The sequence below is a fragment of the Accipiter gentilis genome, chromosome Z (genome assembly GCF_929443795.1).
Source record: "Accipiter gentilis chromosome Z, bAccGen1.1, whole genome shotgun sequence".
In the NCBI taxonomy this organism is placed as follows: Eukaryota; Metazoa; Chordata; class Aves; order Accipitriformes; family Accipitridae; genus Astur; species Astur gentilis.
In genome coordinates this window covers 76,520,192-76,537,964 of record NC_064919.1, presented here as the reverse complement: position 1 = coordinate 76,537,964, position 17,773 = coordinate 76,520,192, and the positions used below count along the sequence as shown (strand labels likewise).

The 17,773-nt window shown below is 43.7% G+C and overlaps 1 protein-coding gene across 1 annotated transcript in view; it reads right to left on the bottom strand.

Moving 5' to 3' along the window:
• The window catches only part of ADAMTS12 (ADAM metallopeptidase with thrombospondin type 1 motif 12), a 175,590-nt gene that overhangs the window by 46,650 nt on the left and 111,167 nt on the right, over positions 1-17,773 (bottom strand). Inside the window, exons 13-14 of the mRNA XM_049796008.1 lie at positions 16,335-16,468; positions 1,706-1,826 (exon numbers count right to left, since the gene is read on the bottom strand). Of these exons, the coding sequence (XP_049651965.1) occupies positions 1,706-1,826; positions 16,335-16,468 (255 nt within the window). The remainder of the gene's footprint in view (positions 1-1,705; positions 1,827-16,334; positions 16,469-17,773) is intronic.

Here is a 17,773-nt window from a genome sequence, read left to right as displayed (position 1 = left end):
ACCACAGTACTTGTCAGAGACAAAAAGAATCCAGATATTGTGAACAAAACCATTTCCCTATTCTCAGTAAGCATCAGTAAGCACCTGTAAACATCAGCAAGATCCACATACTGTCTTAAAAGCTGAAGAGCCCACCAACCTCTGCCTTTCCTGACACTTTTTCTTATTTTATCTGCAATGGAGTCAATGTCTGTAGAAGACAAAGCATCTGCAGAATCAATCCATTTTTTGCTAAATCTAAAGAAAGCAATGAAGTAATTTTACTTAACACTCAGTATCCCTCAGCAGTATCTGTCAGTGAGGCCTATTGATTCTTGGAGCATGAAAAACTAAGTGAAGATAAAACACAAAATGAATTTAAATAAAATAAAAGACACTTATTCTCCCATGTGTTACAGTACCGGACCCTTTTAGTAAAACTGTTATTTGAAAATAAACTTCACATCATCTGCAGCCTTGGAAAACCCACACACAGCCAAAGGCAGAGTGAATTTTAGAGTAGCAGAAGCCAAAGATCAGAGGCTGGAGGATTACTGTAGTATTGGAGGAGAGGAAGCTCTAGATTTTCCTTTCTAAGTCTCACACACATATACAGCTTGCACTGCTGCATGGTTGCAAGCATCTTCACAGTTAACCTGTGGGATACGGAGTAGAGGAAAACCCATCCAAGTGCACAGTACAGAAAAAACCCTAAAATAATGGAAGTGCTTTTCCCTCAAACTTTGGAAAATCTTATCAAACCAGCTCTAAATTATTAGCACAAATCATATTTGTGCAAATCAGAATTATTTTACACAAAAAACACAAACACAAAAGCCAGCCAAAGACACACCTCACCGCAGTTTCTCCCTCCTCACTAGCATGGTACTAATTATTGCTCTTGACACTTCTCATCTCTGCACCAGCCTCCTTCTTCAGCTGCAGACCTTGCTCTGAGCATACTCTCCAGTGCACCACCTTCTCACCTCTCCCCTTCCTGTCCTGATTTCCCATTCAAAGCTGTTCATCCTGGCTGTCGCTTCCATCTCCATCTCACCGCCATGGTTGTCATTCAGTTTCAGTCTCCCACTCCCTCTTCTACACTCTCTGGCTCCCCTTCATCCCACACAAGGCAACTTAAAGCCTGAATGTCTCAGTGCCATCAGTGAAGAAAGGCTCAGTCCTCTGAGTGCTGATTCAGACCACCTTAACCCTGCAGGGAGTTACTTTTCTCCCCTTTAAAGTCAGAGGCATCCCACAGAAAATTTCTGAGCAACCAAAAGTGCAAAGTTCTGCATGGGGAAGAGGTGGCACATAGTCACCAGGAGCCAATAGTATCAGATTTATGACACTTAGAAATTAATCCCCAAACCACTCACTCCAGCATCTGCTTGGCGCTTTACACTGTCCAGAGATTTGGTCCAGATTTTCGAAGGTAGAAAATTACATTCATTTTGTAAATGCACATTCTATTTTGGGTTTTATTATTATCTGCGTAACTTGCGTAGGACTTGTTGGTCTCTGACATAATTTTCATTAGACAAGGTGAACTTAAAAAGCACAGACGACAGATCTTTTCTGGCAGAAGCATGATTCACTGTGAAACATCCATTTACAATTTCCTACAAAGATCGATCGCTCAGTTTGTAATGAGAAGCGCTTAATCCTTTTTATGTAGAGAAATGACTTCAACAACTTAAGAGTTTAAAAGAAAAACCCGTTTTACCAAATCCTTCACTTTGATTAAACATCATCTTCACTGTACGACAAGCAGAGCCATCTCCCAGGCAAACTCCACACTGGTCTTCAGTTGCGTTGGAATTAATCTCATAATCACAGCCAACAGTCTAGAAGGAAAAACAGTTTCAGAATAAATGTGGCCTCCACAATGAAATACTCAGAGCTCATGTATCACTGCCTTCAGTGTACTCTGCTCTTATAAGAAGGGGAAGAATAATTTTTGTGGAAGAGTATATATCCTATATAAACAAATTAATAGTAGAGATTGTTATACCTAGGTCAAACTCATGTGTATTGTATGAACGTGAAAAACAAACAAACAAACAAACAAACAAGCAACAACCACCACCAGATCATGAAACATATACTAGTGACCAGTTACTTGAGATGGAAACGTGCTACCCAAATGGCCTCAACATACAGGACTGGCCAATACACCTAGGATTTGTGTCTGTTTTCTTATGTCATAGAAGCATCCACAGATTACTAGCAATACAATGCAGTAACATAACTGAAATCTCTGTGTTAGCTTTTTGTGGGCATCAGACAGTGCAGAACCTCTGCTGCAGTCACCCCCCCCCCCCCCCCCCCCCACACACACCCCCAACACAGAGAAATTAAAGAGAAACTCTTCAGCAGACATGAAGTTTTACACCCATGACAGCTGCTTCTCCAGCTTGCCAGCATGGGGGAATGCGTCAAGATAAAGTTCTAGTAAAGACTGATTTTCCAGTTCATGCTTGCTACAAGGAGAAAGTGAGAGAAAAATTTATTCATACCGAGTCAGGACAAAGCTTCTTCCTTGCCCAAACAAAAAATTCTGTGCATTAATGCCTTTAAGCTTCAAGAAAATCTTTATTTGGTTTTGGGGTGGTTGTTGCCTCTCATTAAAAACTATCAAGGTTGCAGAACACAACCTAATGTCCAACACTTAATGGTTGTTAACAGTATCTAAGATGTCTGAAGGCCTGTGATTTAGATGAATAGCCATAAGTCTGGTAGTACTTTAAGTTTTTCTCGGCTGGTTTTTTTCAAAATAAGCTTTCAGGTGCGATACCTGCCAACCTGCCAACTTCTCTAACACCCTCTTGATGTATGAAAATCTGGGTATCCCCTCTTTTGATTTTGATCTTATTTTACTTTCAGTACATCAGCTACTGTAATCTTCTGTAAGCTTCTGACAGGAAAATCCATCTATTAGACTAATCTAGGTGTAAAGGTTCCTGCATTCTCTAATATTTTCCTGTCATTTTCAGCTCAAGAAACATCTGAACTTTTCCTCTATGTGCCAGTGATTTAATGAACAGCTAGAGAAACTGCAAAAACAGAAGCAAGGAAGGGCCTCAAACTACAAAGTGTTAAACCACCTTGCATTCTTACAGAGGATTCAAAAAAGACTCATCCATCACTTAATGCCAACACTTAGCCAGCACCTTTGATACTGGCTCTGAAAAACAATGGCCATGCCAAAAGGTTCTGCAGCAGCCTCCTCTCCTTTCAGTGAAGGCTACTTTCAAGAAAGGGAAGGTTTTGTAATGTCTTTCACACAGACAGATCTCAGCACCAAGGACCATGTTTATGAGCAGTACAGAATGTTACAGAGATAAGTACACATTAAGAAGGTGACTACATTTTTGTCTCCAAGCATGCAGCTATTTGACCAAGGATGGATTTAATGAAGTATTCAAAGCACACAGACACCACTGCGATAAGTGCAGGATGTTTGTCTTGCCGAGAGTTCAGATCTGACTCTTCACCTGCAACCTACAGATGCACTGCAGTTTATATTTAACACTTCCTATGAATTTAAAGAGGTAGGTGTGTAGCTGTTTTCTTAAAGAGATGCATTCTGCAGTATATTTACTATACTATCAGTACATTTGTTAATCACCTACATACAGTTAGTAAAGTCATTGTTATCAGGTGTATTATTAGACCAGAGGAGAAACCAGCCTCTATGGGGAGTCCTGAAAGTTGAAGTTTATTTCCTGTTCTATGCATATATTCACTATTAAACAGAAAACTGGGGAAAATCTGGAAATGGAACCCTTGCATTTCATGTTCTGCTATTATAAAATATTATTAAAAAGTGTTTTGGAGCTTCTCTTTTGAACTTCTTAAAAAAAATTACTTGTCTTCAAATTGTATAGTTTTTGCCAAATTAGCATTTTCTGGTTGAAAACGCATGTTCTTGAAAAGGCTTCTGTTCATCTTTATTTGCTGTTCATGCTTGTTTGAGCGGTTGCACCCAGAAATAATTTATCCAGTTCAGGACGTCAGTCAGATATTTTGAAACAAACAACACTGAGCATATGTCCCTTGTGAGTACTGTGCAGTGCAAAAACCCCCAAACACTGAACAAATTAGCCCTGAACAACTGCACTGGTACTAGCAAATGAGTCTGGTAGCAGCACCACAGTATATCACTTTCCTGCCTTTGGGGTGCCAATTAGCGTCTCTGTGTGGGCTGTAGACTTTATCAGCTCAGTCAGAACCAGCTCATATCCTTCCCACTTGGCCATACATTTCCTTTAGCAACACATCCATGGCATCAAAATATGACATTGCTATGATATGACAGAATGCCTTTTTCCTTTTCAGTTATAACCACAGAAGCTTGTATTTTGTTTTTCCTCTGATACTTGAAACATAGCATCTAATCAGACATCACAGTCTTACCTATACATGCAGTAGGGTGAGGTGCAGGGATCCCCAATAACGAGGCACTGCAGACAACAGCAGCAGGGCAGGCAATTTACTGTGTCACAGTAAATAAAGCCTTATCTTTATTCCTTAGCTCTGGGGGCTGCTGGTGGTGCAATGACCTTCATATCTAGCAATAGGGCCTCATCTTACAAGGCCATTAATGACCACAACAAAGTGTATATTCTCATGTGTCAGAATAAACTGCTCCAGCAGTTATTCATTCTAAGTACATTTACATGAACTTTAATTTCCAGGCCGTGTTTTACTTTCCTGCTCCAGTGAATATCATTATTTTTGTCATCCATTAGATTAATTTCTACATGCTTCCTCCTCCCTTTTACTTGCTTTCATCATTCTTCTGATTCTTTTAGATACACAGTAGCCATATTTTCTAAAACTGCCTTAAAAAATGTGCCTCAAATTTCTGCCAAATTGCCTGTTAAAAGGGATCTGGAGACTACATGCAGGTTACAGAACAAGAACAAAATCAGCAGCAATTAGGCTCTGATTCTTTTGCACATGTATGTCCTTGTGCACCCTCTGCCAATGAAACATGCTGTGCTACAGCAACCACTGTGTGCCATAGCATGGTGCAGCGCAAATGAGCATCCCTTCACGCAGCCCTCTGCCATTGCACCATTCACCAAGAGCCTTTTTGACACACCTGAGACTAGCTTTATTTCTGGTCCCAGCACACAGAGCAGAGGCAGAAATAATGACCTGAATTTCCTGACTGTATTACAGGAAGGAGAAATAATTTCTTTCCTGCTGCTCAGTGACTAAAGGGAAAACAGCCAGAGTTATTACCCTTTTGCCACTTCCAGAGGGAGCAATTTTCACGTCACATTGGCAGCAGGGGGGCAGATAAAAAAACCCTTGCTGTCACTGAAGACTACGACCTGGATATCAAAGTTACGTGGATGCTACATTGTGCTTTTAAACTCTTCCTTCCATTTGTCTTCCCCACTGATCTCCAAATAAAGAGATCATGTTCATGTCATGTTGGCCACGACATTGCCTTGAATGGAGAGATATGTGCCCCCATGTGCCTATTTCTCTTATAATTTGTCTAGATGGGTCTGAATCAATGTCCTGTCAGGCGAGCAGTGGGAGAAGACTGAATCATAGTGAGAGGTATAGTAAAGCTACTGCAAAAATCTCTGAGATGTGTAATATGCTTTTCAGCAAGATAAAAAACCACCTTCCTCCCTAGTATTACACAGCTGTGTAATTCTCCAATACATTATCAGTCTCTCAACATAACAATTGTGAATTACCACAGAGAACAGCTCACAGACTTGCATGACTGGAGGTCATTTAAGCCTATTAAAATTCTGTGCAGGAGATGAATGCCTGTTAGAAACAGCAGAGATGCCAGGTCCTCCACCCTCAGGATCTGCACACTCTCAGTGCATACACCATGTAAGCCTTCACTTTTAGATGATGCCATGGCTTGTATTTGACCAAACTTCTCAGTCATGTATGTATCACTGCTCAAACAAGATACTCTGGTGGCAGCATCTTTGCTTATTAAGACTGCAACTGACTGCTCTAGCAAGAACTGAGTGCACTTGTGATGTATAATTTAAAACACAGAAAGATAGGATATGTGTTTTAAGGATCTTCTGAATAAAGGGAAAAAAGTGACACTCAAAGGATGAGTGTGGAGGAATATGGTTAAATAGCAAACTAGTCATGTGTCGTGGTTTAATAAGCCTGCAACTAAGCACCACGCAGCCGCTCACTCACTCCCCCCCATCCAGTGGGATGGGGGAGAAAATTGGGAAAAAAATGTAAAACTCCTGGGTTGAGATAAGAACGGTTTAATAGAACAGAAAAGAAGAAACTAATAATGATAATGATAACACTAATAAAATGACAACAGCAGTAACAAAAGGATTGGAATGTACAAATGATGCGCAGGGCAATTGCTCACCACCCGCCGACCGACACCCAGCCAGTCCCCGAGCGGCAGTGCCCCGCGCCCACTTCCCAGTTCCTATACTAGATGGGACGTCCCACGGTATGGAATACACCGTTGGCCAGTTTGGGTCAGGTGCCCTGGCCGTGTCCTGTGCCAGCTTCTTGTGCCCCTCCAGCTTTCTCGCTGGCTGGGCATCAGAAGCTGAAAAATCCTTGACTATAGTCTAAACACTACTGAGCATCAACCGAAAACATCAGTGTGTTATCAACATTCTTCTCAAACTGAACTCAAAACATAGCACTGTACCAGCTACTAAGAAGACAGTTAACTCTATCCCAGCTGAAACCAGGACAGTATCCACCCCTTATTCTATACCATTGACATCATGCTCAGTTCCCATACCTTTAGTTACATCCTGATCAATCATCACCACCTTTCCATCCTTTCGAGACATATGAACAATGATATATATATATGTATACACACACAGAGATATCATTCCTTTAGTTCATGAGTTATGTTTTTAAAACATTTGTTGAGTTGATTTAGTTTCTGACTCTGGGCTCCATCTGTCACACCAGTCTGTCTGGTCAGGAGGGATGGTGCAAAGTCCTCTCAGTCGGTAGAGCAGAATTGGGCTTCAGTGTGGTGTGACGAGCAGATGACATCTGACGCAGCAGGAGGATGGTGTGCACCGTTGGATTGTTGCATGCTGGAGTCAGTTCTGGCTCCATCACTACTGTGCTTTGCTCAGTTTTATCACAGTTCTTTCTTGCTTGATCCAAATGATTCTTACTACAGTACTATGCATATAGCATATAACAATTATAGTAATGATAACATACAGTGGCAGGGTTATATAGCAGCTACTATCATACAGTTTAATTCTGGCTATTTTCACCTAAAATCAAATCCCCTTGAGGCACACATCGGACTTCTCCATCTTTTCGCATCACCCACCAAGTGCACCCAGGCCCTTGAGCAAAAGCAATCCCACGAATGGATTTACCTTTGCCTGAGGCAGGAGTAACCCAGCCTGTTTTCCCTAACATATTTTTCACGTGCACCACAGGGACTTTATCCCCTTCTACAGTATGTAAAAATTCTGACTGGGCAGGGCCACCCCGACTGGCAGATCCTCTGGTGTTGACTAACCAGGTGGCTTTTGCTAAATGTGTATCCCAATGTTTGAAAGTTCTGCCCCCTCATTGTTTTCAATGTAGTCTTTAACAGTCCATTGTATCGCTCAATTTTCCCAGAGGCTAGTGCATGATAGGGGATATGATACACCCACTCAATGCCATGTTCTTTGGCCCAGGTGTCTATGAGGTTGTTTCAGAAATGAGTCCCGTTGTCTGACTCAATTCTTTCTGGGGTGCCATGTCGCCACGAGACCTGCTTCTCAAGGCCCAGGATAGTGTTCTGGGCAGTGGCATGGGGTACAGAATATGTTTCCAGCCATCCAGTGGTTGCTTCCACCATTGTCAGCACGTAGTGCTTGCCTTGGCGAGTTTGTGGGAGTGTGATATAGTCAATCTGCCAGGCCTCCCACTGTTTATATTTCAGCCATCGCCCTCCATGCGACAGGGGGTTTTGCTGCTTGGCTTCCTTAATTGCAGCACATGTTTCACATTCATGGATGACCTGTGCGAGAGTGTCCATGGTCAAGTCCACCCCTCGATCTCGAGCCCATCTATATGTTGCATCTCTTCCCTGATGGCCTGAAGTATCATGGGCCCACCGAGCCATAAATAGCTCACCCTTATGTTGCCAGTCCAGGTCCACCTGAGCCACTTCAATCTTGGCAGCCTGATCCACCTGTTCGTTGTTTCAATGTTCTTCAGTGAGCCCGACCCTTGGGTACATGAGCATCTACGTGACGTACTTTGACAGCTAAATTCTCTAGCCGGGACGCAATATCTTGCCAGAGTGCGGCAGCCCAAATGGGTTTTACCTCTGCGCTGCCAATTGCTCTGCTTCCATTGCTGTAGCCACCCCTATAGGGCATTTGCCACCATCCATGAGTCAGTATAGAGATAGAGCACTGGCCACTTTTCTCTTTCAGCAATATCTAATGCTAACTGGATGGCTTTCACCTCTGCAAACTGACTCGATTCACCTTCTCCTTCAGCAGTTTCTGCGACTAGTCGTGTAGGACTCCATACAGCAGCCTTCCACCTCCGATGTTTTCCCACAATGCGACAGGACCCTTCAGTGAACAGGGCATATTGCCTCTCATTTTCTGGCAGTTTATTATACAGCGGGGCCTCTTCAGCCCATGCAACCTCCTCCTCTGGTGACATTCCAAAATCTTTGCCTTCTGGCCAGTCCGTGATCACTTCTAACATTCCTGGGCGACTGGGGTTTCCTATGCGAGCCCGCTGTGTGATCAGTGCGGCCCACTTACTCCACGTGACGTCGGTAGCGTGATGTGTAGAGGAGACCCTCCCTCTGAACATCCAGCCCAGCACTGGCAGTCGGGGTGCTAAGAGGAGCTGTGTCTCAGTACCAACCACTTCTGAGGCGGCTCGAACTCCTTCATATGCTGCCAAGATCTCTTTTCCAGTTGGAGTATAGCGAGCCTCGGATCCTCGATATCCCCGACTCCAAAACCCCAGAGGTCGGCCTCGGGTCTCCCCAGGTGCTTTCTGCCAAAGGCTCCAGGTAGGGCCATTCTCCCCGGCTGCAATGTAGAGCACATTTTTAACATCTTGTCCTGTCCGGACTGGCCCAAGGGCTACGGCATGAACAATCTCCCATTTAATTTGTTCAAAGGCTTGTTGTTCAGGGCCCCATTTAAAATCGTTCTTCTTCCGAGTAACTTGGTAGAGAGGGCTTACAATTTGACTGTAATTTGGAATATGCATTCTGCAAAACCCCACGACACCTAAGAAGGCCTGTGTGTCCTTTTTATTAGTTGGGGGAGACATAGCTGCTATTTTGTTGATCACGTCAGCAGGGATCTGACGACGTCCATCTTGCCATTTTATTCCCAAAAACTGGATCTCCTGTGCAGGTCCCTTGACCTTACTTTCTTTTATGGCAAAACCAGCTTTCAGAAGGATTTGGATTATTTTCTTCCCTTTCTCAAGGACTTCTTCTGCCGTGTTGCCCCATACGATGATGTCATCAATGTATTGCAGGTGTTCTGGAGCTTCACCTTTTTCCAGTGCAGTCTGGATTAGTCCATGGCAAATGGTGGAGTTGTGTTTCCACCCCTGGGGCAGTCGACTCCAGGTGTACTGGACGCCCCTCCAAGTAAAGGCAAATTGTGGATGACACTCTGCTGCCAGAGGGATTGAGAAAAACACATTAGCAATGTCAATTGTGGCATATCACTTGGCTGCCTTTGACTCTAGCTTGTATTGAAGTTCTAGCATATCTGGAATGGCAGCGCTCAGCGGTGGCGTAACTTCATTCAGGCCGCGATAGTCAACTGTTAAGCTCCATTCCCCATTAGACTTCTGCACTGGCCACATGGGACTATTAAAGGGTGAGCGAGTTTTGCTGATCACTCCTTGGCTCTCCAGTTGGCGAATCAATTTGTGGATGGGAATCAGAGAGTCTCGGTTGGTACGATATTGCCACCGGTGCACCGTCATGGTAGCAATTGGCACCTGTTGTTCTTCAACCTTCAGCAACCCCACAACCGAAGGGTCTTGAGAGAGACCAGGCAGGGTAGACAACTGTTCAGTGCCCTCCGTCTCCAAGGCAGCTATAGCGAAAGCCCATTGATACCCCTTCGGGTCCTTAAAATACCCCCTCCTGAGATAGTCTATGCCAAGGATACACAGAGCCTCTGGACCAGTCACAATGGGGTGTTTCTGCCATTCATTCCCAGTTAGGCTTACTTCAGCTTCCAATACAGTTAACTCTTGAGATCCCCCTGTCACACCAGAAATGCAAATGGGTTCTGCCCCTTTATAACTTGATGGCATTAGAGTGCACTGTGCACCGGTGTCTACTAGAGCCTTATACTCCTGTGGGTCTGACGTGCCAGGCCATCGAATCCACACAGTCCAATAGACCCGGTTATCCCTTTCCTCCACCTGGCTGGAGGCAGGGCCCCTCTAATTCTGGTTAGAGTATTCAGTATTCACTTCTCGTAAAATTGGCTCAGAAGTCCCTTCGAGAGGATCGGAAATAAAGTCAGCCCTTCTACTCTGTTTGGAAACTGAAGCGGCATTTTTTCCTGGTAGAATCCCCTTTTGTGGTGGTTTTTCCTCGCAGTTCACGTACCCGTGCATTTAGGACCGAGGTAGGTTTTCCGTCCCATTTCCTCATGTCCTCTCCCTGATCACATAGGTAAAACCACAGGGCACGTCGCGGTGTGTACCTTCTATATTCTCTCTCTTGGGCAGAAGAACGCTCACTCCTAATAGCTGAGACATTGGTCCTTAAAAGTGTGGAGTAGGACATATCCTCTTTGATTTGTTGGACATCCTGGGACAGCTTCTCCACAGCCGAAATGCAGGCTTGTAGGGAGGGGGAGAGATTTTCTTCATATTGACAGAGTTGGCGAGCCACTTCCTCCACTGCTGGTGCCTCTTCATCCTTCCAGGACATTACCGCCAATGCGTTGGCACAGGACGATGGTGCGCTCCGTACAAACTTCCACCACATGGGTCATGTGCATTGGACTTTGTCTGGATCTTTGGGTAATTGTGGGTTGTCCGGGTCATGATGAATCGCCTCTAGCACAGCTAATTCCCTCAGATATTGAATACCTTTTTCCATGGTGGTCCACTTGCTTGATTGACAAATAACATCTTCCTTAAAGGGGTACCTTCCTTCACACTTGACAGGAGTCGCCTCCAGAGGCTGATGGCTTCTGTCCCTCTTCCAATTGCCTTGTCAATGCCACCTTCCCTAGCAAGTGATCCCAGCTGTTTGGCTTCCCTACCTTCTAATTCCAAGCTATTAGCCCTATTGTCCCAGCATCAGAGGAGCCAGGTGATAATATGCTCACCTATACGGCGGCCAAAATCTTTTCGCAAATCCCGCAGCTCACTCAAGGATAGGGACCAGGTTATTACCTCTGGTTCTGCCCCTTCCTCCGGTTCCTGTGATCACCCTGGTTCACCTTCATCCTTCGCTAAGCAAACTGATTTTTTTGTATATTTCTTTTTCTGTACGGGGGCAACTGATACTGGTCCAGGTTGGTCCTCTGGTTCAGTTGCAGTATCGCTTGCCAGGTTTTGGATAACCGCAGTGTCTGTCGCCAAAGTTTGGGTAGCAGCAGTGCTCGTCAGTGGGGCTGGAGGGACCGCAGTGCTCGTTGCCAAGGTTTGGGTAGCTGCTGTGCTCATTGCCGGGGCTGGAGGGGCTGCAGTGCCTGTTGTTGAGGTTTGGGTAGCCTGAGTTCTTGTCACCGGGGCTGGAGGGGTCATGGTGCCTGTTGCCAAGGTCTGGGTGCCTGCAATGCTCCTTGCCAGGCCTGGAGGGGCCGCAGCGCCCATTGTTGAGGTTTGGGTGGCTGCGGTGCTCATCGTTTTGTTGTTAGGTCTAGAGATTTTCTCTTCCCCTTGAGGGTACTGAGTGGTGTCGAACAGGGCTCGATAGGCATGGGCCAGGCCTCAGCACATTGCAGTGATTTGTATCTCTCTGGAGCTGCTGGGGTGACAGCATACCTTTTCCAAATATTTTACTAGTTCTTCTGGATCCTGCACTTGTTCGGGGGTGAATTTCCAAAACATTGGAGGTGCCCACTTTTCTAGGTACTTGCCCATACTACCCCACACACCCTGCCACTCATAATTATCCAGCCTTGGGGCACATCTCTGGGTGATCTTCTTAAATAGCTGTTTAACCTTAAACGAGAGCTGAACTACATTCAGAAGTATGCTAATTCCTAGCAGTAGGGCTAGGACCGTGCTAGTCCCAACACCCCAGGAGTATTCAAATTTTTCAAAATTCTCAAACACCATTGTAACTGGACTGAAGGAGAAAGGAGAAGGGAAGAAAGGTACCCCACCCATAGACTGGTTTTCCATGGAGGAAAGGTAAATGGTATAATTATTAATAGTTTCCCACAGATGGCTCCCACCGTATAAAGGTGACAATGCTAAGTGCAAATACCGGATTAATCCCACAGCCAATGACTTTATCATACCATAATCCAGTGTTATACCATACATCAAAGCGAAAACCTTAATCCACCTCCCACGGATGATAAGCAGTAGAAGAGGAACTATATACAGCAAGCGAGGTGATACATAACAGAGCTTTAAAAACCAGAGCAACAACTCTAAGAACACATAAATCAGCATAATGAACGCTTGGAACAAATTTGTTTTAACAAGCTCTGGTCAGGTTTGTCGTTATCTCAACCCTTCGTGCCCCACGTTGGGCGCCAAAATGGACTGTCGTGGTTTAGCCCCAGCCAGCAACTAAGCACCACGCAGCCGCTCACTCACTCCCCCCCATCCAGTGGGATGGGGGAGAAAATTGGGAAAAAAATGTAAAACTCCTGGGTTGAGATAAGAACGGTTTAATAGAACAGAAAAGAAGAAACTAATAATGATAATGATAACACTAATAAAATGACAACAGCAGTAACAAAAGGATTGGAATGTACAAATGATGCGCAGGGCAATTGCTCACCACCCGCCGACCGACACCCAGCCAGTCCCCGAGCGGCAGTGCCCCGCGCCCACTTCCCGGTTCCTATACTAGATGGGACGTCCCACGGTATGGAATACACCGTTGGCCAGTTTGGGTCAGGTGCCCTGGCCGTGTCCTGTGCCAGCTTCTTGTGCCCCTCCAGCTTTCTCGCTGGCTGGGCATCAGAAGCTGAAAAATCCTTGACTTTAGTCTAAACACTACTGAGCATCAACTGAAAACATCAGTGTTATCAACATTCTTCGCATACTGAACTCAAAACATAGCACTGTACCAGCTACTAGGAAGACAGCTAACTCTATCGCAGCTGAAACCAGGACAGCATGGTATATCTTGATGATTTTAGATTGAATTACTGACAGGCCTTGTTGACTCCCTCTATTTGAAGCTGTTTATAAGTCAGACTTCATGGCAGGAAGAGGGTCTATGAAGGTACCTGGAGGAAGGCCAGGCTAGGTGCAAATACAATAAAAGGATTAAGAGGACCACACCTCTCATCTCCTTATTAGCACCAGCCGGAGCAAAACATGGTTGCAACTACAGGCACATAGCTTTGAGATCCCCCTTTGCAGCCACTGGTTCCAGCACTGAGCAATTTAACACCATTACATGTGTTTAGGGAACTCCTCTTCTGCGTAACAAAGCTGAGAGACTACCCATCTATTTTATATGCCAGGCCCTCAAATGAGTTAACAATTCTAGCTTGTCTGTGAATTGACAAGGCAAGTTCTAAAGGAATACCATACCAACACCTCAACAGTAAGGATCCTTTCTGCACTGAGGCATAGACAGCACTTCTAAAAAATGAAGACCCACGTATTGGACAAATTGCAAGGGCCAAGTGAATCAGTGCTAGTGACTGTACTTACTTCCCACTCACACCTTACGGCTTTTCCAAGGTGGCTAGGAAAGCACCTGGTATACCTCAGGTAGCTAAAATGAGGCATCCCAGTCCACACTTAGCCATTAAGGTAAGACCAACTTCTCTGATCGCTCTGAACAAAACCATGGCGAATTGCAAAATCAGGTTGAAATCAGCTGAATTTAGGAGATTAAATCCTTGATTGATTCTATCTTGTTTTGACATATCCACTAGGAAAACTGTGAACTCGGTTGTTAAAAAATAGCTCCTCTGCACACCAAACATGTGAGTGATATGGACAGTGGATCTAACATACAACATCTCACCATTTTAATTTTTTGCTCAATTTCAGACCTAAGTGAAGTGTTACTTTAGTATTCAGAACAAAGGTGAAGTGTTTTTTTGAGATATAGTACCGAAGACCAGAACAGGGCTTTAAGAGACATCACCACTAATGTTTGTGAACTCCTTTTTCACATCATTAGCAACACATTGCAATCAGAGTACAAGAATGATGTACCAGACTATTTATATTAAATGCATTTCCAGGTTTATTCACCGTGACCTGTAATGTATGTATTGTGTTTAACTAGCTAGACTAAAACACTACTGAATTATATGGAGATACTTGAAAAAGCTTCTCCTCAAGTGTTATGTTGGGTACCTATTTCAGATAAAAGAACACTGTCCTTCAGAAATGTGAGCCATTTGGATTACCTATTCATCATTTGGGCTCATTTGTGGCAGTTGCATGATTACATTGTTCACTCTGTGATTCTGACTCCCATTAAATCTGTTAGAAGATGTGAAGTAGTAGTCAACATGTAAAATGCTGACAAAACTATATTTATGATAGCACCAGTACCTTGGAGGAAATTTTTTAGGAAAGCTTTGAGTCCCCAGAACTATTAATGCTAAAGTATATCTAGTATCTACAAACTGCAATCAGAATTAGTTTTTGTTGCACCTCTGATCTATTGCTTCTGATGAATGAAGTTTTGTCATTTCTAAAATAGGTATGAATTTGAACTGTCACAGGCAAGATTCAATATTGAAAGCATATGGAAACTGAAATTAACCTCAGTGATCCCAGTCCATTTGGGCTGCAAAACAGAAAATGAAAGTGTAACATCACAAAGACAGCCTTCTGAGTTTAGCATTTGGCCACTTCAAGTAAAGGTCAAAAGCACTGATAAAGTATGCAACATTTACTATACGTTTCAATATGCTAAAGATGTGTTTCCATCTAGTTTGAACTGCTCAACACCAGGTCAGGCCTTTCACCATCATAGGTAAAAGACCCATCCTGTCTCAGCAAATTCAAGCAGAATCTCTTCACTGTGTATTTGAGCAGGGTCTTGGTAACTCCCTTTCACAAATGCACGTCCTGCAAGGAAAGCTTAAAACAAATCATTTGAGGCACTGGCATTCTACTAAAATAGAAAGTCTTCAGAGAGGGTATGCCAATGACCTATTAAAAATGTGGAGTTTCCATCACTAGAAGTCTTTAAGAAAAAAATGTGAAAAATGTCAAAAGAGGAACATGATTCTGTAAAGGGATGAAACAGATGACTTCTTGAAGTCCCTTCTAGTTGCATTTTTATATGATTCCACGACTTAGGGCATACAATCCCAAGCTCCCTACAGGGAGCTAATGTAGTTTCCACAAGACACCAAGTCCTGCTTTTGCTTCCGAAGATGTTAAAAGCAAAAAACCTATCAGGCTTCAAAGGGGTACAGGACACAAAACCCCAGTTCAAAGAAATAAACTGTAGTTGTAAATACATCCCCTACAAATAAAGTACTCATTTGATTTATGAGAAATTCACTAAAACCAATGCTAAGACTGCGGGTGTTACAGCATTTACAGAACACACCTTCAAATGCCACACACACACACATCATCCTGGAAACCTACTATCAACATGTCGAATATGCAGAGAACTTTGTACTTACTCTTCAGTAAACAGAATATTATTGAGCCATATACTCTGTGTTTGCCTGCTATCTCATTGTACAGCATTATTCAATTTACTATTGTAAATTAAAATAATTTTTACTGCCCTCAAGTGCAAACATCTGATCCTATTACAAGTCAGTTCAGACTGCTACATAATGTGTAATATTAAACTGCATTTTCACACAAAAAAACACAGAGGGGGGTGACACCAATTACAACCCTAAAGCTACAAACCTTTGTGAAAACATCTCATCAGAAACAAACAGATTTTCTTAAATTGATGTTTTAAAGTAGCAGAAGAAGAAGAGAGGCATTAAAAGGTACCAAAAGTAATTAGCATTCAGTCTAATGGTTTCATTAAAAAGGATGGAAATGACTCTTGCATCTACTTGGAAAAGGTGTTTCCATAAATTTGTTTCCATGATCATTAAAAATGTGGTAAATTGGGGTACTTGGCCTCGATTCTCAAAAAAATTTTGTTAAACATTTTCCTGTAATTTTTTAAAATTGTAGAGAAAGAAACATGCAAACATACCCAATACCTTACACATGCCATTAATACAGATATCTCGGCTGTGCCTTCCTTCAAAGCAAGGAGTACCATCAGTGACTGCATCAAGCATCTTCTCTGAAAAATGGCCATCTATTGGGCGACAGTGGAGCTCACAGGGGTTTGCTGGAAGGAAAACAAAGATACTTTCTCACAGAATACGTCAGTGGGACATTGAACTGCAATGCACAAGGAATGACAGTATGTCTTTTCTGCACCATCCACTCACTTTCCCTGGCATTTGACAGAAATGGCCTAATTAGAAACAGTCAGCAGAGCCAGGGTCATATTGCTGACAGAGTGACATGGCCTGATAAATGCCACTTGTGGACTTCTAGGAAGCAGCTGGAGGCTGGTGCCCTCATGCCTCTATGCTCTCCATCAACAGCCAGCTGGCTGAGTCAAGCAGTAATGAGGCCATCAGCTGTGATGGAGGAAGGGATGGGAAACCAGCAAAACCAGCAGTCATTAGTGAGAGGAAAGGAGGAATCTGGGGGTGAGATTGCTAAGGACACTGCCAAGCAACAGTCTTCCACCAGCTGATGACTGAGTGATTTCAGACATAATTTATAACTGCTCATCACTGCTGCCAGCCTCTCTCAGAGAGCAGTCAAATGGTTGCTTCTGATCTTCTGCATGTCAGTAGGTTGTCGCATCACTGCTTATTTTCAGCTTCTCACTGGCACTTAATAAATTATTTCAAACACTAGACCTCTTTTCTGCTTGGCAACTTATGAAATGGAGATAATATTGGCAGGTCTGACAGACCCAGGCTGTTCTTGGATAGATGTGCATGGAATCAACAGGGAAGAGAAAAGCTGTAGCAAAAGCAATATGTGGGTCTGTGAAACAAAATTTTCTGCAATGGACCAACCAGCCTTAGTCTATTCCATCCATGGAGTAAGAAGAACCAAACATACACTGCCTTGCCTCACAGACACTGGCCCTTGGGAATGGGAAATTTCAAAACTCAGGCTTCAGACAGTCGAAGGACACAAGTTTGGTAAACATGTTGTGTACATGGAAGATGAGTTAGAACTGAAACCACGGTCAAAGCAAAGACAGATATAATCCCTGCTCTTATACTACTCCCTGGAAATCTTCCAGCAGAGCCAGAGCTATCTGACCAAAAAAAAAATAAAATAAATTATCCACTGTCTCATTGATGAGGGGCAGCAACAGAGGATCCATCTTCTGGTTGTGGTCTATTCCAAGACCCCAGTCTAGCCAGGTGCTAAAGCAATTTCTTCATGCTCAGCAAGCTGAAATGCTGTGCTAGGCAAAGCAGTGGGCCTTAAAACTGCCAGTCAGTAGGGACTTCAAGGTATCATTATTGCGCCATTTTAATACAATCTCCCTGTGTGCTGTGGAGGCGCCTCTGCTGAGTGACAGTTTCATCCTGGGCCTGACAGACCCGACAAAAGCCACTCC